The sequence below is a fragment of the Hevea brasiliensis genome, chromosome 14 (assembly GCF_030052815.1).
Source record: "Hevea brasiliensis isolate MT/VB/25A 57/8 chromosome 14, ASM3005281v1, whole genome shotgun sequence".
Classification (NCBI taxonomy): domain Eukaryota; kingdom Viridiplantae; phylum Streptophyta; class Magnoliopsida; order Malpighiales; family Euphorbiaceae; genus Hevea; species Hevea brasiliensis.
Window position 1 is genome coordinate 76,824,202 of NC_079506.1, and position 27,443 is coordinate 76,851,644.

Here is a 27,443-nt window from a genome sequence, read left to right on the forward strand (position 1 = left end):
AGGACTATTCAGTACTTAGCCATCTGACTGATTTATAGTTTTTGGCATCTTGAAAACTAGTAATTTATATATAAAAAAGGCCAAAAGTCTAAATAAACTCTTGAACTTTGACTCAATAGTCAATTAGACTCCTTAATTTCATTTGTGATCAATTGAACCCTGCATAATTTAATTTCAGTCCAATTAAACCCACTTTAACATTATTAATTAATGATATTGAAAAAAATTAGCAAAGTAGATTGTTAATGACTAAAATATTTTTTTATATCACAAATAATTATTAAACAATGATCAATTAAAAAAAAAAATCTAGATCTTCCTTTTCCAATTTTTTCTATTTTTCTCCCTCCTCATTTTCCTTCTCTTTCTCTTCAAAATCAAATTCATTGCTAAAACCTATGTTTACCAAAAATAAAAACCTAAAATCTTTTTGATTTTGATGACCCAAAATAAACATCTGACCAAAGAATATGAAAGGTGCACAAAAATAGAAGAAATTAAAATGGATATCGTCTCTTAGTTTTAGATTCTAGATTTTTTTTCATTTTATTTATTTTTAATTGGTATATTTCTCTTTTTTTTCTAAATTTTTTAATAATTAAAAATTTTTAAAATAATTTTTTTTTAACTTTTTTATCCCACTACCTAAAGTGACAAATGGCTATTTAATAGATTTTACAATCACCTCATTAATTTAGATATAATTAAGTTAGAGTTGAAATGCTAGCGTTTAATTGTTTAAAATTAAGCCTCTAGCAATGTTGTGAAAAATATGTTTTTAAAAATATTTTTTAGATTAAAGAGAAAATTAAATTATTTTTAAAAAAAAATTTTCTCTTAAAAAAAGTTATTTTATAAATTTTGACAATGTAAAAAATATTTATATAAATATATTATTAATTTAACATTATAACTTAAAAAATGTAAAACATTTTTATGAAATTTTTTTTTTTAAAATATCTATTGAAGACAGTTTTTGTATACAAGGTATTTTATGTGAAATAAAATATCCTAAATTGGGAGATTAAATTGACAACAAATGAAAATGGGGGGCCAAATTAACTATTGAGAAAAATATTAAGGGCTAATTTAAGCCTCTGGGGAAAAAAAGAAGTTGTCATATTCTTGAATGTGGTGGTTTATTTTGTAAATTGGATCTAAGTGAGAATATAATATCAGACAAAGATGTCCGAAGGCACGGTTGCCGATGGTGGCCCATGGTTGTCCAAATGGTCTCAATTACTTTCAAAACAGAAGCTTCCTTTGCTCATTCCCAACGGGCCTAAAAGATCTCGCTTTTGCTCAGTAGTTAGTGAAAGTGAAAGTCCCCATTTGTGTTCAATTCGACGGTGCTCTTCTCCTCTCTCTGAATAAGGTAGGCCCCATTTATCATTCTCCCTTCTTTATTTTCTTTCTCATTTCTTTAGTCATCTTTATGTAAATTACATTCCTGGGTTTTGTTTTAACTCTTTGTTTGGTACTCTGAAATTCCGTAATCTGAGATTAATTCTATATCTCCTTTTTGTTACAGGAGCTAACTTTTCAAGTTGTACCTTTGTGGGTTTCCATTGGTTTTAGTTGTTATCTTTCAAAAGTATCCATAATTCTGATTACGAGATGCAAGATCAGATGTAAAATCCATCTGGGTATTCCTTTCCTTGTTTGGTTTTTGTGTAGTCAGGTCGGGTTTTGAAGGTTTTAGTAGTTTTGGCATGTGGGTGTATTCTATTTCCTTTTGTCCCATTTGTTGACTTATTTTTATTCTTTTTTGATTCTATAGCTTCCCTTTTTTCCTGAAACTGTTGTGGATAAGTTAAGAACTGGAAATTTTTATGTAAAGTTCATGCGTGCATATGAATGTTTATGGTTTTATTACAAGGTTCACATTTACAGTTTTGAATATAAAGACATAGTCTTAGATTTATTTGCCTACATATGAGTTGATTGCTGAGAGAAGTGCATAACAATAGAAGGGAGTCAACTTAGAATATAGATTGAGGCAAGTCAATCGAGCCCTATTCTGATACTTGGTTTAAGTGTAATGAAAGTAAATTTGTACTTTTCATTACAATGACCAAAAACCACATCTTTTCTTATGTTCTCTTTTCTTGGCAACTGGAGTAAATGCTGTTTGTATTTATGCAATCCATCACCTATTATTTGGAGATAATCTCCCAAACTATAGTTTGAATTTGATATTTGTGAAATTTTTTGACTGTGATTTTATAGGAATTTTCGTGTACTTCGGTAGATAGTTGTTCTTACAAAGTGGTGAATTAGTTGGTTTGCTCTCACTTAATAATTGTGTGTAGTTTCTTGCATTCTTTTACATGTCAACATTGGTGATTCCTGAGAGCTTTTCTTGATCCTAATTCCCTGTGGAGCCTTGGAGGGATGTACTGCACTTTAGTTAGATGTGGAATAATATAATATCTGATAGATGAAATTTATGAATGGTCCTCTGAAATATTTCTTCTAGAATTAAATGTTGAAGCATTGGTGTTTGAATGTTGTAGATTGCAAAGAAATGTTTACTATGCAGGTTTCAGTTCAAATTGAAGGGAGATTGATATTCACATAATTGATTCCTTCATCATTTTTCAGGATTAATTCTGGCATGGAGGATTCTACTACAATGACTATTGAATTCCTTCGAGCTCGGCTGTTGTCTGAAAGGTCTGTATCAAGAACTGCAAGACAAAGAGCTGATGAACTAGCAAAAAGGGTATGCTGTAATATGGACTTTTGTATTAGGGGGTTTATCTCTATGTTTAAACAACAAGTCTCTCTCTCTCTTCTCTCCTCCCTAGTACTGCTACAATGTTAGTTTTGTATCTGAATTCTGAATTAGGTAGCAGAGCTGCAGGAACGACTAACGATTGTGTCTCTTCAAAGAATGAAGGCTGAGAAGGCAACAGCAGGTGTTCTTGCTATTCTGGATGGTAATGGGATTAGCCACATTTCTGAGACATTTGATTCAAGCTCTGAGCAGGATACTCCTTTTGAATGCAAAGTGGGTAATAGGTCCCCTAAAGAAGAAGAGAATTCCGTCAATTTGGAAATGAGAAACAATGAGGCAGAAGAACTTTCAGGTTCCGACCTTTATTTTTCTACAGTAACTGCTAGAAGCTTGTCTTGGAAAGGTCGTAAGGATAGTCCACGTTATCTTGAAAAATACAAGGGTCCATCTCCAAGAAGACGGACTATTTTTGCTTCTGTTGGTTCTTCTCCAAAACATCGTCCCGGCAAGTCCTGCTGCCAAATAAGACGCAGAGAATCTAGGTTTGTTCATCTTACCTCATCCATCTAATGAATCACTAATGTGACATGCACTTTGTTACTTTGCCACACATTCTAAAGCTGAGGAAAATGGTTATTTAATACAATGCTGCTCCTGTAGTTTTATCATGATAAACTACATACTTTTATTTAGAGTATGTGCAACAACTTTAGCCCGCCTTCACCTGCCACTATGGAGTTTTCTTTAACTCTGACGGCTGACCTCACAGTCCTCAATCAAAAATCTGATAAAAAGGAAAAGTGAAAATTTTAGTTGTTGTACCATTGAAGTGCCTGGTTTTTGGGGAAGGAACTCTAAACCAAGAATTTTCTGTCTTGCAAAGCCATATTTTAAGACAGAGTACAGACCTTATGTACAATAGATACTCACGCATGTTCATTTTGCCAGATCTGTAGCTGAGGAACTCAAAGCCAACCCTGTTAAGGTTGATGCTCTTGAAGATGAAGTTGCTACCACTCCTGACAATTTTCCAAATTGCCCAGATGTTGAGCCTGGGATGTTGGAAGGGATTGTAAAATGTGGAGAAGAGAAAACGTTATTGAAGCACTCACTTTCAAGCTGCTTAGGAAATGGACAAAACACCACAAGTAGTGATGGCGTTGATTATAATGTGTATGGGGGAGACAGAGACCTGGAAAAGGCACTTGAACACCAGGCAAAACTCATTGACCAATATGAAGCAATGGAAAAAGCTCAAAGAGAGTGGGAAGAGAAATTCAGAGAAAATAATAACAGTACATCGGTATGGTTGATGAAACTTTTATAACTTGGAAACCATTCAATTGTTTGCAAATGAAAAGTTGACAGCATACTGCTAATGCCTGCACACATTAAAGTAGTTTCTTTTTTTCTTTATTATTATTATTATTTTATTCTTCTGAGTAAAAAGATATTGTTTAGAACCATATTAAATTTTACTTTTTCACTAAATTAGTGTAAGACCGACTATGAAATATTTCTTCACTGACTAAGAATCACGTTACAGGAAATTCTCTTTTGATTAACTTAAAAATTATGTGTTTGTGTTTTATGGGAACTTATGGGAAGCTATTAAGATTCATTTTCTTAATTTCTTTGCTTTTTAGCATATTTATGCTTGTGTGACCTAAGATTTTTATGTGAAACTTTTCAATGATTTTTGTTTAAATCCAAGCTAAATGGATAGAGGTTGTGTTTTAGTTTCTTACTCTTCGTCACTTTAGACTTCAGATTTTCATGGGTGCTCAAGTGAATATTGTGTTGCAGTGACTTTGCATTCTTCTACTGAGGACTTCATTTGAAGAATGTCATCTTATAATTTTGACATTATATTAATTAGAGATTTGCAAAAATTCCATCCCATTTGTTAATAATTAAGATTTGTTATATCACTTGTGCCAGTCAGCATTTGCATGAAAGTGTAATTGAGTTGCATAAATGTATGAAATTGACTTGACAATCTTAAGTTTCTGCAGCATGTCCTTATCCCCTTCCCTTCTCTCTCTCTCTCTCTCTCTCTCTCTCACACACACACACACACGCACAAATTGCACAGTTGTGCCTGTTTCTTGGTAGAAATCTTTATGTAATGATTATCCTATGTCCTCCTAATTATCCAAAGCAGAAATATCCTCCAAATCTGAAATTCTGGAGTACTCAAATCAAACAATAGTATTTGTTGTTGTAGAGCACTCAATTTTAGCGGCCCAGAAACTTCATCCTAATTTTATCTCAAGGGTTTGTAATAAAAAAAATTCTTTTAAACAGTTAAATGGACTTATAATCCAGAATTTGAAACGAGCTTGTCTTGGTGGATTTTAGATAAACTTTACCAACTTATGTTTTGGCTGAGTTAGAAGCAACATTGGTAATGCATCCCATGTTTTTTAGGTGTGGCTGATGAGTTTAGAGAGGTAATTGATGCAGGAAATCATAGAGATTTTAGGACTACTTATTTTAGGAGAAATTATAGGAAGTAGTTTATATTAATTAGAAGTTTTATTTAGTGCCTAAGTCCTAATTGTAGTTAATTTAGGGTTCCTAAAAATCCTAATGTATTTAGGGTTTCAAAACTCTATAAATAGGGCTTACTTTCTCTTTTTTGTTTGCAGAACTTATTATGATTTTGATTATTGATTTGAGCAATGAGAACTGAGAATTTGTTTCTCATCCTCAAATCCCCATTATACCTATTGGTTCTACATTAATAATATTTTGGAAATTCATATCATTGCGGTACTCATAAATTTAAAAATGAAGAAAAAGTGCTGCAATAAAAATGAAGACTCATTTTTATGGATGTTGGAAGCCTTGGTAGCGTTCATATTTGTTGTAATGGTTGTGAATCTAGGGAACTTGGGCTGCCTTATATTTTTTGAGGAAACATAAGCGTAACAGTCTAAATAATATATGTGGGCTCTCATTTCTCAAAATCCTAGAAAAAACACAAAATAAGGCTTGGTTGGTGGATTTAAAATACGGGAAAGGATATTGCTTGTGCGTGGAGAATGTTTTACTGCAGAATGCCATTCAAAAGATGGTACTTTATCATAATGCGATGTTTATGCTTCAAGTGATTATCCTAAAATTTTTCTAAGGGTCAAATTTTAGAATAAGGCTTGAATTGTAATTTGTTGTGGAAAATTTCCTAGATTAACCATGTGAGGAAATCTACTATTCAGATCATTTGGAAGTTCAGCTTCTCATCAGCTTGTACTTGTCCAAAATTTCTATCTTTTAATATATTGACATTATGGGGGCCATGCTCCTCAGAACAACCAAAACCATAGGTGGTCTTAAGGATCTTATTTGTTGGTGTGCCAATGTAAATGATAGCAAATGGTATGGTAAAGACAAGTATAATATTAAGCAGAGTAACATCAAAACAATAATTATTTGCAAGAAATTTAAAAGGAAAAAGTAATGATATTTGAATTTACCTCTTCAAAAAGGAAGATAGTGCCAGAGAATATGCAGGAATTTAAAGAGTATCTTTGTATCTTTTAGTGGAATTCATGCAGAGTAACTAAGAGATATGCACTAATAAGTTTGTAGAGAGGATAGATGTAGAATGCACTGTGTGCAGGGGGTGCGGTTAAAAATAGTGGGGATGTTATTTATAGAAAAAATAGAGCATCATGCCATGGGGTTACTAGAGCCTTCTCCTTGGTGCCACCTGAGGTTGTTGGGCGCCATAAATGGCTTTATAGCTTAGGTATATGCCTTTTGGGCCCTCATTCTGGCAATTCGAAAATATTTGGACTGTGAGATACTATTGGAAAGTTCTTATCTTGTACTTTCTAATGTTAGAATTCAACTGTAAATTGTTTACGCTCTAAAGATTGAGCTGAAAGTGAAGTGATAGGAAAAGCAGGATCTCAGCGATTCATAGTCTGTTAGGAAGTATGAACTGTCTAAATTAAATAGTATGGAGTGTTGATGCACATCCCACTGTCTAATAAGGAGTGTATCATGAGAAGCTACAATGTATATGACTCATAGTCTGGTAGAAAGCACAAAAGTGAAGTATCAGGGTTCATTTGATAGGTTTCTTGGAGGAGCAAGAGGGTATTCCATTCATAGTCTGATGGGAACCAAGACCGTATAAGATGTGTTCACGGCCTGTTAAGGACCATAGCAATTAATGATTTGAATGGGTTACAATCCTCAATCCAATAGGGATCCTGAAAACAAAAGTGTTGGATGTGATCCATAGTTTGTTAAGGATTGTGAAAATTCAAAGAAATGAAAATATCATCACCCGATGTTTAGGATTGAATCAAACAGAAGCAAACTGGAAGAAATAAAGTTTATCCTGTTCCTACAAGGAGCTTGCCTTTCAGAAGTAAAAGAAAGGCCCATTAAGCTGATTTTGATACCAAGTGCTGTGAAAGATGCAAAACTGTTGAATTATGCTAAAAAAATGGCTCTGCCAAAATTGGATGTTGACAATTATTCTTGTTCATTATCTTGTCATTAATTGCCAACATTACTAAAAGGGTCTATTAAAGCTAGACCTCTGCTAGATTGTGTTAATTTTTTATCAAAAAAATGAAAAAACTTTTGCCTTATCTTTTTCAGTATTTTAAAAGTAAAATTATTCCTTTGACAAACATTAGCACAGTCTTTACTCCTTAGCACATGCTAGCACTAATGGGGGAAAAAAGAAAAAAATTAACTTAGGATTCGCAGATGGTTATTAAAAAGTTATGAAAATACATTTCATGATCTACAAGGGTATTTGCAAGTTCACAATGATATCAAGATAAAAATTGAAACTCTTGCATTGAACAGGTGGCCTAAGTGTGTGCTCGCATGCATATGCTCAGCTTGCATGCAAAGTAGTAAGAAGGGTCAATGCATGCCTCAGTTTTTGTTGCTGGAACTTATTTTGTCAATGCATGTCTTGTTAATCGACTTGCCTATAATATGGACCGAATTGCAGGGGAGATGCTTATCCAATGGATAAGGCACTTGGGCAGAACTGAATTATGGGTGCATGAACTGTAATCATGTCTATAGGCAATTAGGCATAAGTCTTACTTAAAAGCAACTTTTACATGCAGTAATCACGTCTATAGGCATAAGTCGTACTCAAAATTAACTTTTACCAAGAGATGAGATGAATGAAATGAAGCATATTCATTATTTTCTTCATGATATTGGTCAATGCTGCTCAGTTCTACATTGTGCTGTTACTGATTCTACTTATTAAGGATACATATTTAAAATAACGGCCGTTATATAATGTAACGGTCGTTAGTTACAAGTTTTTGAAGGCTCTATTATGCATTATCCCTTTATTTATAGGCAAATCCTAAGTTGTATGTGTAATGGCCATTACCATTGTTACATAATGGTAACTGCCGTTGCTTCAATTATGCATCTGCCACGAATCACACGCAAACATTATTTTTTCTTCTCTTTTCATTGATGTCTAAAAATGATAGGTTTAATGTCTTTATTTGATGTATTGTGCTTATTATATAGTTTTGTATATTAGTTTTACTTGTATTTACCAATATCTAGTTATTCTATGAACTTCGAAAATTTTTCGAAAAAAAATTTGCGTAGGCAGTTGCCATACGTTATGGAGTTACAAGCCTGTTTCCGTTATCCATGATCGAGACCGCGATTTGAAACCATGCACGATACAACTGTCTGGATTGATTTTGCATGTAAATAGTTTTATATCGTTCCCTTACATTTGATCTTGTTATATGAAGCCCTGAAATTCTGGTTTTTTGGTCATGATTATGCAGGATTCGTGCGATCCTGGGAACCGTTCAGATGTCACTGAGGAAGGATATGAGATCAAGGCACCAGCTAAACTCCCTGCTATGACCGTTGCCTCCCAAACACAAGAGGTGAGGTCAGAAGTTGAAGATCTCTCCAAAATTCAGCCCAGTGGCTTTATACCATCTTCACATGTTGATGTGTCAAGGTTGGAGGAAAGAGAAAACAGTAGCACATCCGTTTCCAAATCCTCAACTCAAGACTTTGCATTCCCCATGGTCCAGGGAAAGCAAAATCAAGGGATCCTTGGAAACAACTATCATCTACCATCGCAGATCCCCCACAATGATTCAGTTTCACATGGTTCGTATGATTCCCCTGGGGGTCAAAACATGCCCAGCTTTCCATCAAATACAAGTAATAGTCTCAGCAAAATGAAAGCTTCTGAAGGCGAAAATGAACTTTATGCATTGGTGCCAGCATCTGATGGGTTGGGTGGTGTGCTGGAGGCACTTAAAGAAGCAAGGCAATCACTGCAACAGAGAATTGACAGATTGCCGGTAGTTGCTGCATCTGTTGGAAAATTTGTCAAACCTTTTGTGCCTACTACAATGCCTAGGGATAAAGTACAGATTCCTGTTGGATGTGTTGGACTGTTCAGACTACCTACCGATTTGTCAGTTGAAGGCAATGCTCGAGCAGAGTTCCTTAGTTCAAGTCCTCGGCTAAGTCTGGGAAACTATTTTCCCAATACAGCAGTTCCAACAGCTTCCAGCAATCAAATTGTCTCAAGCCTTTACTTGGAGAATAGGTCAAGCTTGTCCACGGAGGATCAAGTTTTTGCCAGCCAGTATGTTGGTGGTGGATCAAGAATCCCAACTCAGAAGCCTTATTTTGATCCTTACTTGGACACAGGTTTACCTTCTTCAAGTAGATACGCCTATCCCAATTATCCTATCAATACCTCCTATCCTGACCTGATGCCACGGATGCCCGTTGGAGACGCATCGTCAGCATCTGTTCTGGGTAGAACCATTGGAATGCCTAATTCAAATCACTTCTCCTTTATTGATGATGATATTAGACCATACATGTATAGGTAGTAGCTTGCCATTGAAATTATGCAAGTTTTCTGAAGTAAGCCTTACCAAGGTTTCAGAATAGTGATTTTTTTTTTTGTATAATATTGGAGGTTACAACCCTTTTAAGAGGGTATGTATTTGTATTATTTCATGGGGTGTATTATCTGTTGGAAGGTAGGATTTGCAAAGAAATGAGATTGTAATTGTGTTAATTTCTGTTTCTTGTTCAAGCTTTCATTTCCTTTCATACAATACAATCATAGAGGCACTATGTAGTCATGAAGGATATTTTTACTTGGATGCAGTGAGCTTTGAGTTTTAGTTGCCAGGAGAAAAATGATTTTTTTTTTTAAGTCTTCTTAGATTTCCATAACTAATATTTAGGAATGTTAACTAGTAATGTATTTGTGAAAATATTAAATCTCATGTCATAAATTACTTGAATTCGTTTAAAATTTTAGATTTATATATTTTAATTAATTTGAATAAAAATATATCCATATTAATTATTTATATTTTAAAATTTAATAATTTTATAAAGTATTTAAATTATATTTATTTAAAATATAATGTATACAAAATTTATAAATATTCTTATAAAAATATATTTTTTAATTATTTATTTATTTATATAAATATGTTTAAATAATGAGTATGTTACACAAAATTCAAACCCAATTCGTATTCGATATTAATATTATTTTTAAATTAAAATTTATCTTAAAATTAATTATATATTATCTAAATTTTTATTATTAAGATTTGATCAAATTAAGTATTGAAAATATTAGACTCATCGTCATCCTTGTATTTTTTAAGTTATGATTTTAATATTATTGATTGTTAAAGCCATGGTTGAATTTGAATTCGAGATAATTTGATTATTATTTGTTTTATTTTATCATCACAAGAAAAAAAAAAAAAAAAAGAAGAAGTAGATACTAATTAATATGAGCTGTGATTTAATTAATTATATATAAGTAATTTTAATATAAATAATATTTAAATTTTTTTAATGAAATATTTTAAATTAATAAAGAAAAATTAAAAAATATAATTATCTTTTTTTTTTCTTTTCTCATTTATTTGTTATCTAAATAATTTAAAAAATCTTTTTTTTTTCTTTTCTTTACATCGATTCCTCTCCATCGAAACAAAAAGAGCGACTCAAACTCAGAAAACTTGGTACAAACTACGAACTGCAAAATAGCGGCAAAAATACAATTCAACATTTTTCATTGAGACGCACCGTTTTGGGTTCTAATAAAAACCAGAGACCCTGCTTGCATTCCTATTCTGGGTTTAATTAGGGTTTTGAAGAATAATTTATCTTCCAATTAACGATCAGGCCTCGACTCGCTCTCCAAGAATAACCCAGACGATTCATTTTGCGACTGCAATATATTAACATGTTTCAAGCTTCCATTGTTATTGGTTTGTGATCGATGTAAGCATTTCCTTTCGTCTCTGTTTCTTCACCTGTTTGCCACAAGCTCTTTAGCCATTGGATTTTGATGCGAGCTGATTAAGCACCCAATTAAGTTTTACTGTTTTATAATCAATGGTGCAAATTTTGTCGTGATATCCTTTCATAGCAATAAAGTTTGTGATGGATATTGTTATTGTACATTAGTTGCTTGATGAAATGCCTTAGTGTTACTCTATAATGTTGAATAAAAAAATTGTGATTGTATATTCTGAATTTTTTTATTTTTTTAATTTCCTCTAGATTAACGACATCATTAATGCTTTCGTACGGATGATTCTGCAGCTCTTTTTTTTTTTTTATTTTTTATTTTTTATAATACAGTCTATAGATCTCATTCTGTGATTTTTGATTCCATTTAGTTCCCCAAATTCTTGCATCAGTTTTAGTTTTAATGACTTTAACGCATGTCTCTACATAAATCCATGGGAAGAAAAATAAGAGATGATCTTGGTGGCAGTTTTTTTTTTAGCACTTTTTAATCGAAGAATTATCTAGATGGTATCTGTTTTAATGTTGAGTAACGGGGTTGTACGGTTTCGGTTTGGTTCGAGTTCTACCTAAAAACTAGAATCAAACTGAAATTTTGATACGGTTTTGATTCAGTTGTTCTCAGTTCTTTTCTTTGGTCCTAATTTGGTTCAGTTCTTGAAATATTTTATGTAATTATTTCCTTAAAAAAGTCATATTTGAATTAATATTTAAGTTTTAAACTGAGTTATAAATATATAAAATATTATATAATATAAATTTTAGCAATTGCTAAATTATATAATCTTTAACTATAAAGTGCATATATAATTTAGGATTAAGTATACAATATAATATAGTAGTATAAGTATATCATATAATGTACATTTTAATTATTTATTAATTATGTAATACTTAATTATAAGATATAAATATATTTATGAGTTAACATATATATAGTATAATAGTACATTTATAATTAAGAATTATAAGGTAATTTAATGTATTTATAACTAAAATTATTAAGAAAATATAAAGAAATAAAATATAATATCAGGTTCACTTTAGTTTATAATTAAATATACGTATATAAATATTTATAATTATATTAAAAGTATATAATATATCTAAAAAAATAGAAAAATATATGTATAAATTCGATTCTCGGTTTGGTTCTGGTTCAGTTTTGATACAGTTCCTATTCGGTTCTTAGTGTAGAGCCAAAACCGAACCAAAATATCAAAATAACTTCAATTTGGTATAGTTCCTGTCGGTTCTGTTCAGGACCCCCGAGAACTGTGCACAGCCCTATTGCCTACCGTATTAGCAGTCTCAGGTCTACTTTCACATGAGATGTATTTTAGAAATAGAATTGAAAAATTTACAAAGTTGCTCGATCAAATTGATAAAATTAAAAGTTCCTGAAAGAATTAATATCTGTCAAATTTCGGGTTATTTTTATGCAATTGGGCCATCATTTCAAAAAAAATAAAACCATAAATTATCATCAGGCTTGAAATAATTTTGCCAGCGACTGATTCATAAACTAAAAATGGGTGTATCTGTACGTTGTTAGACTTATCTCAATGCTTAACTCAATATATTCAACAAAAATGCAGTGCAATTACTCAAGGGAAAAATATAAAGCTTTTAATTAAATTTATATAGTTACGTATATTAAGAAGATCAAACTCTGGACCTAATAATTTTTTTACCTCCTCAGGCCCAACTAAGAAAATTAAATCTGCAGCCATTGAGTTTAGCAGCTCAAGAAACATCAGTTTCTCTGTTCTTCTTCGGTCTACTGTTTTCATCAATGTATGTCTATTCACAAGAAGCCTGCAGCAGCATCAGGACACTGATTAACTGATCTGCTACACCCAGTTGGCCAGTACATGCCCTCGTTGCTGCACCCACTTGGCAGGTACATGCCCTCTCACCTTTTCTCCTCTTTTCTAGTTGCTTCACGCTTTTGCTTTCTGATTGATGTTAATTATATGTATGACGATCAACTTCTGCTTATACTGAGCTGTTGCTCTTTGATTGTTAGTAACTTTCTGATGATTATTGTTGCTCTGATTGCTGTTGATTATACCATGATCAATGCAGAAAAATGCACAGCTCTGTAAATATTTTTTTAATAGAAAATTTTGAATTTCTTTCTTGCTTTTGCCTGTGTTTGGTTCCCTCTGGAAATGGAACAGAATTCCATTTTCTTCTTTGGTACACAAGGAGTTCAATTTTTTTTTAATCATATCTTTATATTGTAATAATTTGAATTTAAATGGAAATAAGATCTATTTTTAAGTGCAATACTAAATTTTATCTAGTAATTCAAAAATAAAATTGGGATAAATTTTTGAGATCTAGACATGCTTTCCATTTTGATTGCATTTCCAAGGAGAACCAAAGATGCCCTATGTGTTTTTAAAAAAGAAATAAGATTTATACGCATAAATGATTATTTTACAACATTGCTTTAAGTGAGAACCTAGGATCATCATTACATCATGATTGTCGTTTTACATCAAGATTCGCTGTGATTTGGATCAGAACTTGCTATTTTTAATTCTGAGTTGATCAGAACTTGTCTATCACTTCTCAGTATTTATTCTGGACGCAAGAAGCAACAAAGTCATGAACATAAATCTTTGAGTTTGTCTTTTCCACCATTTTTCCATCTAAATAAGACTGCTTTTGTCTAGAATGGTATCATTTATTTTCCCAATTTTATGTTTGCTTAATATGACTCTTTTGCATGGATTTAAATTGTAGTCATGGGTAACAGAAATAGACCAATAATAGTAACGCCTATAGCTAGAAATTTTTTTTTTTCTAATTTTTCAAAGTTCATGAAATGAATAGATAGTTAAAAATATAAGTATAACTAAGATACACAACTAAATAATAGACATAAATATATCAAATAAAGACGTTAAATCCTTCATTCTTAGGCATCATTCTCATTAATCATTTTAAAACTAAAATAACTTTGTAGATAGTAAATAAATCGCCTTATTACCACTAAAATGAGTGTCTAGAAGGTTCATATTAATGCTTCATACTACAAATTTCATAAAACAACCCAGCACAAAACATACTTTTCTCCAACAAATGAGCAAAAACACCAAAAATAAAGACAAATAACTCACCTTTTGCACAGTATGGATTGTGGAAGTGTGTCAATTGCACTCCTTCACTTCAAATAAACTTTAACTATTTGATGATTTTAGCTCAAGAAGTGAAAGATTTGTAAAAGATGGAAAATTTGAGATGGAAAGTTGAGGGAAACAGAAGAGGAACCCTAGAAACCAGAAAGAAATGAGTTGTTTGCCCCTTTTCTCCGAAATAAAAAGCATCCCCGTTGAGTAACGGCCTTTACATTTACTTAATAGCTAATAATGGCTGTTACCGCTATGTAAAGGCCATTATGGCTGTGAAACCCGCTTCTTTTTTTTTTCATTATTTAATGTATAAAACGGTAACAAGAGCCTTCAAAACCTGTATTTAATAGCTGTTGCTTAAAACCATCCTCTTTCATCTGTGATATTTTAAATATCAAGGCAGGAACTTGTAGTGATGGAATAATGGAATTTTGGGTATCTAAGTGATTGATAAACGTCTAAATTTCATCGTTAGATCCTTTTGTTAAAGCATTATAAGTGGCAGTCTTTACTTGTTATTCACTTACTGTATTTGTGCCATCAATTTTTTTTTCTTATTTCTTATAACATCTGTTAATAGTTCATTGGGTGTTTGATCATTTGTGCTTCATATTTTGTTGCATCTTTGGCTACTCAGATTGCTGCGGACCTGCAAAGAAATAAATATTTGCAGACTTCTGCTATCGCTTCAAGCCTGTAGCCCATTCTTTTCAGCAGCCACAGATTCTCTGCAAGTTACCACAGATGACCTTGAAAATGAGGAGAAAGATACTGATTTGGATCTTTGTTTCCAATCCTGCACCAAGCTTCCCCATGCCAAGTGTCTTCACACCCTTCTTCTGGTGTCAGGACGAGCTCAAAATATCTTGGTCTCTACAAAACTTGTCAATCTTTATTCATACCTTGGTGAAATCCCATTATCTCGTCGCACTTTTGATCAGATGCCAAAGAAAAATGTCTATACCTGGAATTCTATGATCTCTGCTTATGTTCGCCATGGCCGTTTCAATGAAGCTGTATGCTGTTTTCATCAGTTCTTGTGGACATCTGGCCTTCAACCTGATTTTTACACTTTTCCTCCTGTGGTTAAAGCTTGCCAAAACCTACTTGATGGGAAAAAAATACATTGCTCAATTTTAAAGCTGGGTTTTGAGTGGGATGTTTTTGTAGCTGCCTCCTTGATACACATGTACTCACGATTTAGGTTGGTAGGTGCTGCACGAAAACTGTTTGATGATATGCCATCTCGAGATAGAGGTTCATGGAATGCAATGATTTCTGGGTATTGTCAGAATGGGAATGCTGCCAAGGCATTGGATGTTGCAGATGAGATGAGATTGGAAGGGTTGCCTATGGATGCTTTTACTGTTGCCAGTATTCTTCCTGTTTGTGCACAAATGGATGATATTTTAAGTGGGAAGTTGATCCATTTGTTGGTTATAAAGCATGGATTAGAATTCAAACTTTTCGTCTCCAATGCATTAATTAACATGTATGCCAAATTTGGCAGCTTGAGGCAAGCACAGAAAATTTTTGATCAGATGATGACTAGAGATATTGTGTCATGGAATTCAATAATTGCTGCTTATGAGCAAAATGATGATGCGGTTACTGCACGTTTATTCTTTGACAAGATGCAACAAGTTGGCATCCGACCTGATTTGTTGACACTTGTCAGTTTGCCTTCTATTGTTGCCCAATTGAATGATCATCGAAATAGCAGGGCTGTTCATGGATTTATCACGAGGAAATGCTGGTTTGAAGATACTGTTATTGGGAACGCAGTTGTGGACATGTATGCTAAATTGGGTGTGACAGATTTTGCCCGTATGTTATTTGAAAGACTTCCTGCTAAAGATGTGATTTCATGGAACACTTTGATAACTGGTTACACTCAAAATGGTCTTGCAAGTGAGGCAGTTGAAGTATACCAAATGATGAAAGAATGTACAGAAATTACCCCAACCCAAGGGACTTGGGTTAGTATTCTACCTGCCTATTCCCATTTAGGAGCCTTGCAACAAGGCATGAGAATTCATGGGCAGGTTATTAAAAATTCTCAATACTTGGATGTTTTTGTGGGCACCTGCCTCATTGACATGTATGGAAAATGTGGGAAATTAGATGATGCATTGTCATTATTTTACGAAATGCCAAGAAGAAATTCAGTCCCATGGAATGCCATGATCTCATGTCTTGCGATTCATGGAGATGGTGAGAAAGCTCTTATGCTCTTTAGGGAAATGATAGCTGAGGGAGTAAAGCCTGATCATGTAACATTTGTATCTTTATTATCAGCTTGTAGCCATTCAGGTCTGGTCAGTGATGGTCAACAGTGTTTTCATGTGATGCAGGAAGAATACGGGATTAAACCTACTCTGAAGCATTATGGCTGCATGGTAGATTTATTTGGTAGGGCTGGGTATTTGGAAATGGCATACACATTTATAAAAAGTATGCCAATACAGCCCGATGCTTCCATGTGGGGTGCTCTTCTTGGTGCTTGCAGAATTCATGGAAATACAGAGCTGGGTAAATATGCTTCAGCTTGCTTGTTTGAAGTTGATTCAGAAAATGTTGGCTATTATGTTTTGTTGTCAAACATATATGCTACTGTCGGGAAATGGGAGGGAGCAGATGAGGTGAGATTATTGGCTAGGGACAGGGGGCTGAGGAAGACTCCTGGATGGAGCTCTATCGAAATGAACAATAAGGTTGATGTCTTCTATACTGGAGTCAAAACTCATCCAAAATATGAGGAGATATCTAGAGAGTTGAGGGATTTGAATGCAAAAATGAAGACCCTTGGTTACGTTCCAGACTTTCGCTTTGTGTTACAAGATGTTGAGGAGGATGAGAAAGAATACATCCTCATGGGCCATAGTGAGAGGTTGGCCATTGCATATGGAATCATCAGCACATCTCCTAAAAGCCCGATTAGAATCTTTAAAAATTTGCGAGTCTGTGGTGATTGCCACACTGCAACTAAATTTATAGCTAGAATTACGGAGAGGGAAATTATCGTGAGGGATTCAAACCGTTTCCATCACTTCAGGAATGGACTTTGCTCTTGTGGAGACTATTGGTAACAGATAATCTTTAGAATTGACATTGGTGAACTGATTTGATTCTGAGTTCTGATTTTTTCAAGGACGCCTGCAGCTCTCATTGCTTGAGCTGCAGCTGGAGCTCCAGAATCCCAAGTGAGCTGTTTTCAGAACGAAAATAATCACAAGGTGAACTGCCTTTTTTTTGGAAATTTTGTTAGCAATTAGGAGTACCTTAATAAAAATCATTGTCGTTACTGTTCATGAAGCTTTTATTTATTCATCAGCCATACATCCTTAATAAAATAATTATCTGAGTTGTTTAACTGGTCATTTTATTTTGTTTATTTATTTTTTTTTGTGCAAGTTTTTCATCATATGGAGCTTTATCTTCTCCATTCCATCATTTTTCTAACAGCACGTAAGTTTCCTTCAGCTGCTAACAACTGGCTGCCAACTCTGCAGGAATGCCAATGGGGTCCAGTTGTTATCTGGATTGAAGATACCAAACCCATTAGCAACGGGATACTTGTCAAGCTGATGTGGCAGGAGAAAAAGAAGGATGTCAAGTTGACTTTTGAGTCCTCATCATTCTTCTGAATACCCAATCTGTTTCTCCAGTTAACTTAGCTATGTGGGTATCTTCACACCAGATATCAAGATTTAGAGCATAACTTGCCACCCAAGTAGTTAATACTGTACAGACCATTAAGTTCCTTGAGTATCATCCGATAATACTTGGTTGCATCTACATTCTTAAAATTCATTAATTTTTATTTATTTTTGAATTGGTAGTCCAGGAAAATATACCATGAGATTATGGTAATGTTCTTGGTAAGTAGGCAATATTGAGTTTTGTTCTGATACTTTGGTTTTGTTCTGTAAACATGCCTTTTTGTTATTGTAATTTATGATAAAAAATTAAAAAAAAAATGGTAATACAATTTTTCTTTTAATAAATAAACCTCCATATTTGTGATGTTATAGTTAATATATAACTTTAATTTAGTAATCCTAGAATTATTTGCAAGACTGCAATTTAAGAAGAAAATTATTTTCTAGAAAAAGAAATATGGAAGGAAGACTGTTTTATTAATAGTAAATTTACAACTTTATTCCTTATCCTATATTTATATTTGGATGTGTGAAAAGTGGAGGGAAAGCTGTGGAAAGTTGGGGTAGAGAAAATAACTCAAGGAAAATGAGAAGGGATTGGCACTTTTCCATATTTGGACAGAGAGCTTTTTATTTTTCATGAATTATTTTTTCCCTGAGCTTCTATTAATTGCAAAAAAATAATTTATATATAAAAAATAATTTTTATAAAAATTATTTAAAAAAATATTTTTCATAAAAATATTTTCATTGTTTAGTTTATAATTTTAAATTAATATTATGTGTTAATGTTATATATGTAAAAGTATTTTTTTAATTAAATAAAAATAAAAATAACTATGAAAATTATACTTTATTTGTGAAATTATGTACATTCCCTAGGTAAAATAAAAGTATAATTAGTGGGGTGGAATAAATTCATTCAAATATAGTTTTTTCTTTTTTTCTATTCAAAAAAAGAAAAATAAATTTTCTTTCTCGTTCTATTTATTTTCCTCCCTTAATATTTTCAAATAAAGTGTTAATTTTTAAAAATTTTTACAATTTTAAATAATTTCCTTCTATTTTGCTCTCAATTTAGAGAGAAAATGAAAGTGAGGCGTATGTCACGGGACGGGAGTTCTAGCCCCGTGCGGCACCTAGGTCCCCCTTGGCCAGGGCCCTCAGGTCAGCCTCCCCCTATCTGGCAAGCTCGCATAAGCCCAAATAATAAGCATCTTCGAGGTTTCTGGCACGTTACCTGTACAGATTCACACTAGTTAGCTCCATAGGGCAAGAGACAGCTTGTGACGGCCTTGCCAACTGCCAAGAATAGGAGTGGGGAACTTCCGAACCGTTACACGTACAGGTAAGATTATATTACACCCTTATTTTTTTTTTATTTTTTTTTTAATCTTCCTAAGATTGATTTTATATGAAATCAATTTGAATTCTTAAAATACTATAGCATTTATTGAAGTGTGGATCTTCATTAATAAAAAAATATATAATATCATTAAAGAATTTTTATAATGAAAATAATATTATAATTTTAGGATCAAGTTAAAGTATTATTATTATTATTATTATTATTATTATTATTATAGAAGAAAAAAAAATTCATTATGATGTTTTATAATTAAAAGACAGTTTTATAGCTGTAGTATTGTTATTTTTATATAAAAATTATTTTTTTACGAAAAAATTACAAAAGTTGAAATGAATTTTGTAAGTATCCAAATATATCAAGGATGGATATGCAAAATCCAATGGTGGTTATTTATTTATGAAATTAAAATAAATAAAATTGATTGAATTGTTTATTAGTTTTTCATCTTAAAACTTAATCCTCCTGATCATTATTTATACATTCTTTCTTCAGTGATTTACCAGTCAAAATACTCATTAAAGGGAGTGCCTATTTTTGCTACTCAATAGACTAGCATCATAATTAAAATAAGGAAGAAATTGTAAAATGCCCTTAAATATTAATTATTTATAAATAAAATAAAAAATTATAACAATTTTTTTAAAATTACTTCCATATTAATGTTATATTTTTACCGTACTTATTAGTCAACTTTAAAAGATAATAAAATTTAAATTAAATTAAAAAAGAAAAACTTTATAGCCTATAAAAGAATGAAATTTCTCATTTAAAATTTCTTTCATATTTATGTTATATATTTTCTACTGTATTTATTAGTCAACTCTAAAAGGTAATAAAATTTTGAAAAGATTTTAATTAAATTAAAAAAAAAAAAAGAATTTTACACCGTTATTTTTAATAAATTAATAATTTTGAAATAAATTAAACCTTTTTATTTAAATTACCACAATTTATTAAATAACTTACTAATAAAAATCTGATTATTCATAGGTAAATAATTTTTATAATAATTAAAAAAAAACAATTTTTATAAAAAGCATTTTAATCAATGAAATTTTAAGTATTTAAATAAATATACATAATTATAATTACACACTGGTACAAGAAATTGACATATTCATATTAATTTTTCATATGTGTTAATACATATATGATTTATAAAATTTGAATATAAAATGATACACACTAATTAAAAAAAATTACTTTTAAAAGATTATAATATGCATAATTTTTAAATTTTTTTAATAAAATAGGAGAGAAATTGCAGAAAATTATTAATTTTAAAAACTTAAATTATAGAAAATTTTTTTTCTAATTCTTTCATCTGAAGATAGAAATAAGAGATAGTATAAGATATAAGGTATTAATATAAAGAATTATTTTAAATTGGATTTAAATATGTTTTTATATATAAAAATTTAATTAAGGGTATTTTATTTTTTTATAAAATTTTAATTAAATTATTTATGACCCTAATAAATTAGATTGTAAAAATAGATTCTCTCTAATAATTTTATTTTTTTAATTTCAAATTTGAAACAATAATTTAAAATAATAAATCAATACCAAATCACATGATTCCACTCAAAAAGTAACATATTAATATGGCAATACAACAAAGCGACCGACCCCACCAAAAAACCCAATCACAGCTGGCCAACGCAACACCTATCAGAAACCGTTTCGAACTAGGATCCCTCCCGCTTCTGATATATATGTATATATACAGACGAACCCAACTCCTCAACTATTCTTCTGGTACGCCGATTTTCGTGAGACTCGTCGGAGACTTGGAGTTTTCCCATGTCGAATTTCCAAGCACCGCAGTCGCAACTCCGGCCGCTCTACAAGCAGCGCTCGTGGTCGCCAGACACTGGGAAGGAAGAGCTGTGGCTTCGGCGAAAGTCGATTCACGGCAAAGGTCACCGCCTCATCCGCAGCAAGAGTGTTAGTGTTACAGACGAAGATCTTGAAGAGCTCAAAGCGTGTATTGATTTAGGATTTGGTTTCGGACCTGACTCGCCCGAATTGGACCCGAAGTTGTCAGATGTTTTGCCTGGTTTGAGGTTTTATTGCGCTGTTAATAAGCAGTATAGTAATGGCTTTTCGAGATCTTCGTCGTCATCGTCGATATTCTCCGATTCTGATAGCGATGCAAGTAGTGGTTCCTCCATATTTGATCTAGGTACGACTCTCAGATATTCTTTTAGCCGTTGGATTGGATCAATTTGGATTCGATCAAAAATTTGATTAACAACTCCTTCGCCATTGTGGTTTGAGGTTAAATAAAAGAAAAAGAAAATTATTTTAAATTCTATTAAAAAATAATTGAAATTTTATTTTATTAAATCTAATTTAAAATTAGTGTTAATATTTTTAATTAATTAAAAAATACTTTTAAATAGTAATTTCAATAATTTACCAAATTGTTACTAACACGAAGATTTGCTATTTGTTTTTGATAGGTGATGATCCTGAGACGGTTAAGACGAGGCTGAAGCAGTGGGCTCGAGTGGTGGCTTTTTCAGTGCAGCAAAATTCAGGAAAATCCGAGTAATTGTTTTTTGTTTTTTTTTTTTTTTACAATTTTATTTATATATGAAAAATTATTCAATGCTCTTATATAAATATATGAAAAATTATTTTTTACTTTGTATGTAGGGTATTATAAAATTTTCATATATACATATATTTTTTTAACATAAATATATAGCTTAATTATTTTTCTTATTAAATTCTCTTTTTAATTTTTTTTTAATTTAACTTAGAATATAATATTTAGTCTGGTTTATGAATTAGAGAGTGAAAATATTTAGAATTTGACTATATTGAACTAAATTATAATTAATATTTCATTATTATTTTAATTAATTTAATTTCATTGATATTTAAATTTAAAATTATTTTAATAATAAACGAGTTAAAATTTATTAATGTGTTTTAATTTAATAGTATTAGAGCTATTTTCAAATCCCAACAGAGTCGCTTAAAAGAAAAAAAAAAAAAAGTTAATCATCAAATTTTATGATTAGTTCATTCTAAGCTTGTCACTTGATCTAAAGTTAGGCCAGATGATTGGGCGTAAATTGGGCTGGAATTGTATGGTAGTTGAGGCCTAGTTAGGCCATTCCATTCACATTTAGCATAGGCCATAGTTCTTTTTTTTTTTAAAAAGAAAAAGTTTAATTACAGGAAGATTATTTTGAACAGTATTACATGAAGATTGACAACATAATTGATCACCATATATATTCAAAATATTAAATTGTATGAGTACAATCTAAAAATGGATTTAAATTTATTCAACTAAAATTTTAAAAAATAAAATATAGAGTTTATAAGCTTTACTCATGTACACTCTCACATTTACCTTTATAATGATGTTTCATAAAGTGAAACCTCAAATGCAGTCAAAATTTGCAGTCAAAGTATTATGATAATATTGTGTAAAATAAGACAATTATGAACAAAAGCACTCTGGATTCTGAATAAGAAATGAAAGAACACATTTTAAGCGATTTGTAATGACTTTAGACATAAGTTTATATATGATATTACTTAGGCTAATAGGCATTGAGTCTTTCATTTTTTTGAAAGATAGTATTTCATTGAATAAGAAGCGGTTACACAGGATTTGGTACACAATCAGGGAAGTTCAAATAAAACATACAAAAATAAAACTATTAAACCAACTAACAAGAACCTAGTCTATGAAAAAATCCTAACAAAATCGAGCAATTCGGATGAAGAAACCCTAATGGCTAGAGGACGAACACGACAAAGAGCCTGAATAAGTCCTAATAGAGAACCTGTTCAGTTGACATCCCTGCAACGACGCAGTCTGAGCAACCAAAAGACAGAAACACAAGTAAGCATCGCAGACCTCCAATCATGTAACTTAGAGAAAATAAGCGAGTAGGACAATCAGCACGCAAAGGGTGATGAGGTAAAGCTCCAACAATAGAAAAAGCCATTGAAGTCGGGCTTAAGGCTGAGTCGGCTAGAGACCCTTCAATTACCAACATCCATAAAACCATTTCCCTTGTAGAGCCAATAGGTGTAAAGCAAATAGAGAACCATACCTGCATGCAACAAAAACCCAAAGAGCACTACAAAAGCGCCAAGTCAGACATCCAACACCTCACACAATGGAAATAACACAACCAAAGAAAGAACACGGTAGATCTGGAAACAAAAACTCTTGCACTGAAGCCTTGTCTACCACAAAACAAGACCACAAGGAATATGTATAACTCACCCGATGGTAGGAGATTCAACCTACTATCAAGTAGGGAGAAAAGCTCCGGCTACTCAGGAAGGGCAAGGGAAGCTGCAAAGCTGGCATTAGTAACGCTCTAGACGCAAGAAGTAGGGGGAAGAAGAGAGAAAAATGAAAAGAGCCCCAAACAAGAGTAAAAGTGTACGTCGAGTCTTTCATAGTCTCTAGATTTTTAACTTTGGGATAAGGGTAAGGTAAGTATGATTGATAGACAGAAACATAATACAAAGTTTAAGAAACCAAGGACAAGCTTTACAACTTCATCACCAATTACATGCTAGTACGAAGTAAAGAACAAAGCAGGCATACCTTGTAGGTCCTAGGGCTTTGAGAGGATGCATTTGCTTTTTTAAGGTAGCTAGAACTTCCTTAGCCAAAAATGGAGACTTCAAGAATTGTTTCATATCATTGTCTAAATAGGAATCAACGACCTCAATTGGGGGTGTGGTGGGTGGGGTTGGTTGTGTCCACATGCAACGGGGCAGAGTTGAAAAAGAGATATATGCATGCATGTAGTAACTTACAACCACATTAGTGAGTTTAGTAGCCTATTCTTGCCAAGCACCACTCGCAGCCTTCAACCGGGAGATGGTATTACGGCATTTTCTACCTGAAACTGTCATAAAAAAGAACTCTGTATTACCGTCTATATCTTTCAACTACACTGCCCGAGACCATTGGTGGTAGAATAGCTTCTCACATTTCAGAATCTCAGCTAACTCCTGGATTAAAGAATCCGCACATGACAACTTGACTACCCCCACATTGCAGATGATCCAACTCCTACGTTATATCCTTAATACGATGACTAATAAAGCTAAAATACTGCTTACTCCATTGACATAAAGTTTTAGCACAAGAATACAACACTTAACCGAGCCACTTGATTTGTGACCGTGCGAATGTTGTATGCATACGAGTATTTCGAAAAGCACTTTTCCCACATCTCATAAGAATAAAATTTTATAATACTATATAATAAACTATTGTCCACATTGTATAAGAAAAAAATTTGTTAATACCATATGAGAAATTATTGTCCGTAGGATTGAAAAAAATTAGTACGAGAAGTTGGGCTTAACCCATGAGATTGAGATTGGGCTTGGTCTTGTTCCTGGGATTCTATTCCAGAATAGCCAACTAAATTATGAGGGATTTTCACATTCTTCATTTTTTCTGTGGGCAAAATAATACTTTAAGAACAGTGTCCCAAACACGTCTCAGGTTACTTGATTACCTCTTGCCTTTTCTACATAAAAAATTTTGTAACACAGGAGACCAGGAATTTTTAACACTATCAGCAGCAGCAGCTATCCCTTATCCGCATAGCTTCATATCTGAATAACATAGTGAGCCGCCTTGGTGTAGGAGAGTTATCTTTGTCAGAAAATGTATCTTTTAGATACTTTTATTTCATTTTCAATTGCCATGCAAAATATGATCCAAATAAATAAATAAATAATCATAACATTCCACGATTTCTTTTCGTCACCTTTTATGTCGATGGGCTTCAACTTGCAAACTTGTTAGCAACTTAAGAGACAAATTAAGATATTTTTAGCTATGTCACCAACTTTTCATGATTTTGAATTGCCGTAAGGAAATTGTCTATGATCATATACAAGTAAATTTACCCACTAATTTTAATTATGTTTTTAAAAAAATTTAAATTAAAAACGTTACTATCAGAAGAAGATTGTGCTCCTATCCTATGTACTGCAAGTGGTATCCTAATTAATTAATTTTTTTTTAAAAAAAAAAAATTGGCATGTTCCTTAAATAGAAAAAAATCAACAGTAGAATAAACGTCAGTGTTTGAATTTCGTCTAATACGATTTTCTCCTTTAATATTACCAAAAAAAAAAAAAAAAAAAATTCAACAATAGAAATTAAATCTACCCAGGTGCCAAAGATTTAAGTGAGATTCTTGTGCCGAGGGTTGAATTTCGTCTAATACAATCTTCTTCTTTAATATTCTTGCAGCTTATGTAAAATATATAATAAGTCAATAGTATGATGGATGAGTCTCAAAACATGTAACTATCAATTTTTTTTTTTAAATAATTGTAATTATTTTATGTCCCAACTTATAATTGACTTCTTATTCAATATCATACGCTTACATTAAATCACGTAAATAATATATAATTACTCGATCAATGGAGTGTATATCTACACACAAAAGGTTGCTAATGACGATTGAGAGATTGATTAAGCCTTTCTATTGGTAACCAAACTCTTAACTCTTTTCTATATATATTTGTTTCATTTGTATGAAAGCTTATTTAGGGTTGTTTTTGTGCAATATAACATTATTAGAATTGATCAAAAATAAGAAAAATAAAATATGTTCTAGTTTTTTTTTAGATGTATGCGTTAGGGTATCATCTTCAATTAGGCGGTGTTTTCTCTCTGAGGGGCAGTAGAGCTAAGCGGCGTTGTTTATGTTGTTTTCTTACTTTGGGCTTCAGCTTGATGTTTGTTAAGAGTTCCACATTTAAAGTTTATAATAACTTTTAAGGGTTTATAAAGAAGTCTCAAGGTTTTTGAAAAAGTAATATGCTATAAAAACTCATATAGACTCTTGCCTCAGTCCATTTATTCACCTTCACTTTTCAATTCAATTTTGTAACCTATGTCGAAGTGGAATATTCAGATTCAGCTAAGCTTTTATCTCCAGAATTTATGATCGACTATATAGATTTTTTTTCTTCATTCTAAACGATTTTGGATTAAGTTTTTAGAAATGTATAATGCTTCTCGAGGTGGAATATTAATTTAAAAAAAAAAAAAATCTTCTTGACACCTCTTTATAACATGTTAACAATATACAACGAGCTTTCCAGCAACATATAATAAGCATTTTTCCGATGGGAAATGACGGAGGAAGGGCTCAAACGGCTCCTCACAAAGGAAAGTTTGGATCGCTTTGGAAATCGCAACTCACTCGACGACTAATTATATAATATCACTGCTATTTCACGTTGGATTAATATATAGAGTTAATATATAGAATGTTTTTTTCTTAAAATTAATATATAGAATGTTAAACTAATATATATATATATATATATATATATATATATATATATATATATATAATACACATAAGCTTATAAATAAAAGTTAGCTATTTAAGTAATTAACTTCAAAAAATGACATTTAACCAATTGTCATTATATTTAATTTGTATAAACTAATTCACAAAAAATGTCACTAGATAAAAAATATTAATTAGTTAATATGTCAGGTGACAAAAAATATTGATTAATTAATATGTGAAAAATTATATAGAGATAATAATTATTTAAAATTTAATTGAGTAGATATATCCTTTTAATTGTTAAAATTCAGACTAAAAAAAAGATATTAAATATTGATTTTATTTTTATTATATGAGCTAATTAAAAAATATAAATAATTTATTATAAAATTTTAAAATTTAATAAAATTAATTAATAATTAAAAAATAAATTCATTTCTCACTTCTATTGAATATTGAATATAATGCTTATTAAAATTTCCCTTTCCACACGCCGATCATGGTAATTTAATTGTTTTTTATATAATTATATTTTTAATTTTTTTTTTCAAAATCTTGGTGTTTATGTTTGATAAATAGTTTATCAAATTTCATCTATTTGTGTGCATAAATATATATTGTGCTTCAAAAAATAGATTTTCCTATAAAAAATTTAGAGTTTGAAACCATTTAATGTCTATAAAGTATAAAAATTATCAACAATTTTTGTTCACAATTTAAAAATAATATATTAATTAATTAATTAATTCATACATGCTTAAAATAAAATTATAATCAATTAAAAATTTTATCATTAATAAAATTTTATAATATAATTATAAAAATATAAAATATAAAAATATATATAAATTTATATTATTAAAATAATAAATA

The 27,443-nt window shown here is 31.5% G+C and overlaps 3 protein-coding genes across 14 annotated transcripts; all 3 read left to right on the plus strand.

Annotated features, from left to right (window-relative positions):
* The first annotated feature begins 1,164 nt into the window (after positions 1-1,164).
* Positions 1,165-9,809, plus strand: LOC110649568 (uncharacterized). Of its 12 annotated transcripts, none has more exons than XM_058133287.1 (6): positions 1,165-1,375; positions 1,532-1,714; positions 2,605-2,725; positions 2,852-3,282; positions 3,689-4,043; positions 8,542-9,809. In XM_058133287.1, coding segments are annotated over exons 2-6 (1,986 nt in total). In that variant the 5' UTR covers positions 1,165-1,375; positions 1,532-1,712; the 3' UTR covers positions 9,619-9,809. The 12 variants fall into 12 exon arrangements, with proteins under 12 accessions (XP_057989270.1, XP_057989271.1, XP_057989272.1 ...); XM_058133288.1 differs by having other exon boundaries at positions 1,532-1,681; XM_058133289.1 differs by having other exon boundaries at positions 1,532-1,646.
* An 875-nt stretch (positions 9,810-10,684) lies between these two features.
* LOC110649570 (pentatricopeptide repeat-containing protein At4g33990) lies at positions 10,685-18,165 on the plus strand. The gene is made up of 4 exons (XM_021804179.2): positions 10,685-11,044; positions 12,777-12,977; positions 14,855-17,453; positions 17,730-18,165. The coding sequence occupies exons 2-3, from the start codon at positions 12,949-12,951 to the stop codon at positions 17,304-17,306; spliced, it is 2,481 nt and encodes an 826-aa protein (XP_021659871.2). The 5' UTR covers positions 10,685-11,044; positions 12,777-12,948; the 3' UTR covers positions 17,307-17,453; positions 17,730-18,165.
* A 2,828-nt stretch (positions 18,166-20,993) lies between these two features.
* On the plus strand, positions 20,994-21,897 carry LOC131173206 (uncharacterized). Its single transcript, XM_058135188.1, has 2 exons — positions 20,994-21,433; positions 21,714-21,897. Exons 1-2 carry the CDS (start codon positions 21,052-21,054, stop codon positions 21,803-21,805), a joined length of 474 nt encoding a protein of 157 aa, XP_057991171.1. The 5' UTR covers positions 20,994-21,051; the 3' UTR covers positions 21,806-21,897.
* The last annotated feature ends 5,546 nt before the right edge of the window (positions 21,898-27,443 follow it).

Coding starts and splice junctions, on each gene's coding strand:
- LOC131173206 (XM_058135188.1), top strand. CDS start 21,052: ATGTCGAATTTCCAAGCACCGCAGTCGCAACTCCGGCCGCTCTACAAG. Junction 21,434..21,713: donor TTCCTCCATATTTGATCTAG/GTACGACTCTCA, acceptor TGTTTTTGATAG/GTGATGATCCTGAGACGGTT.
- LOC110649570 (XM_021804179.2), top strand. CDS start 12,949: ATGCCCTCGTTGCTGCACCCACTTGGCAG. Junction 12,978..14,854: donor TTGCTGCACCCACTTGGCAG/GTACATGCCCTC, acceptor TTGGCTACTCAG/ATTGCTGCGGACCTGCAAAG.
- LOC110649568 (XM_021804170.2), top strand. Junction 2,726..2,851: donor CTGATGAACTAGCAAAAAGG/GTATGCTGTAAT, acceptor ATTCTGAATTAG/GTAGCAGAGCTGCAGGAACG. Junction 3,283..3,688: donor ATAAGACGCAGAGAATCTAG/GTTTGTTCATCT, acceptor TCATTTTGCCAG/ATCTGTAGCTGAGGAACTCA.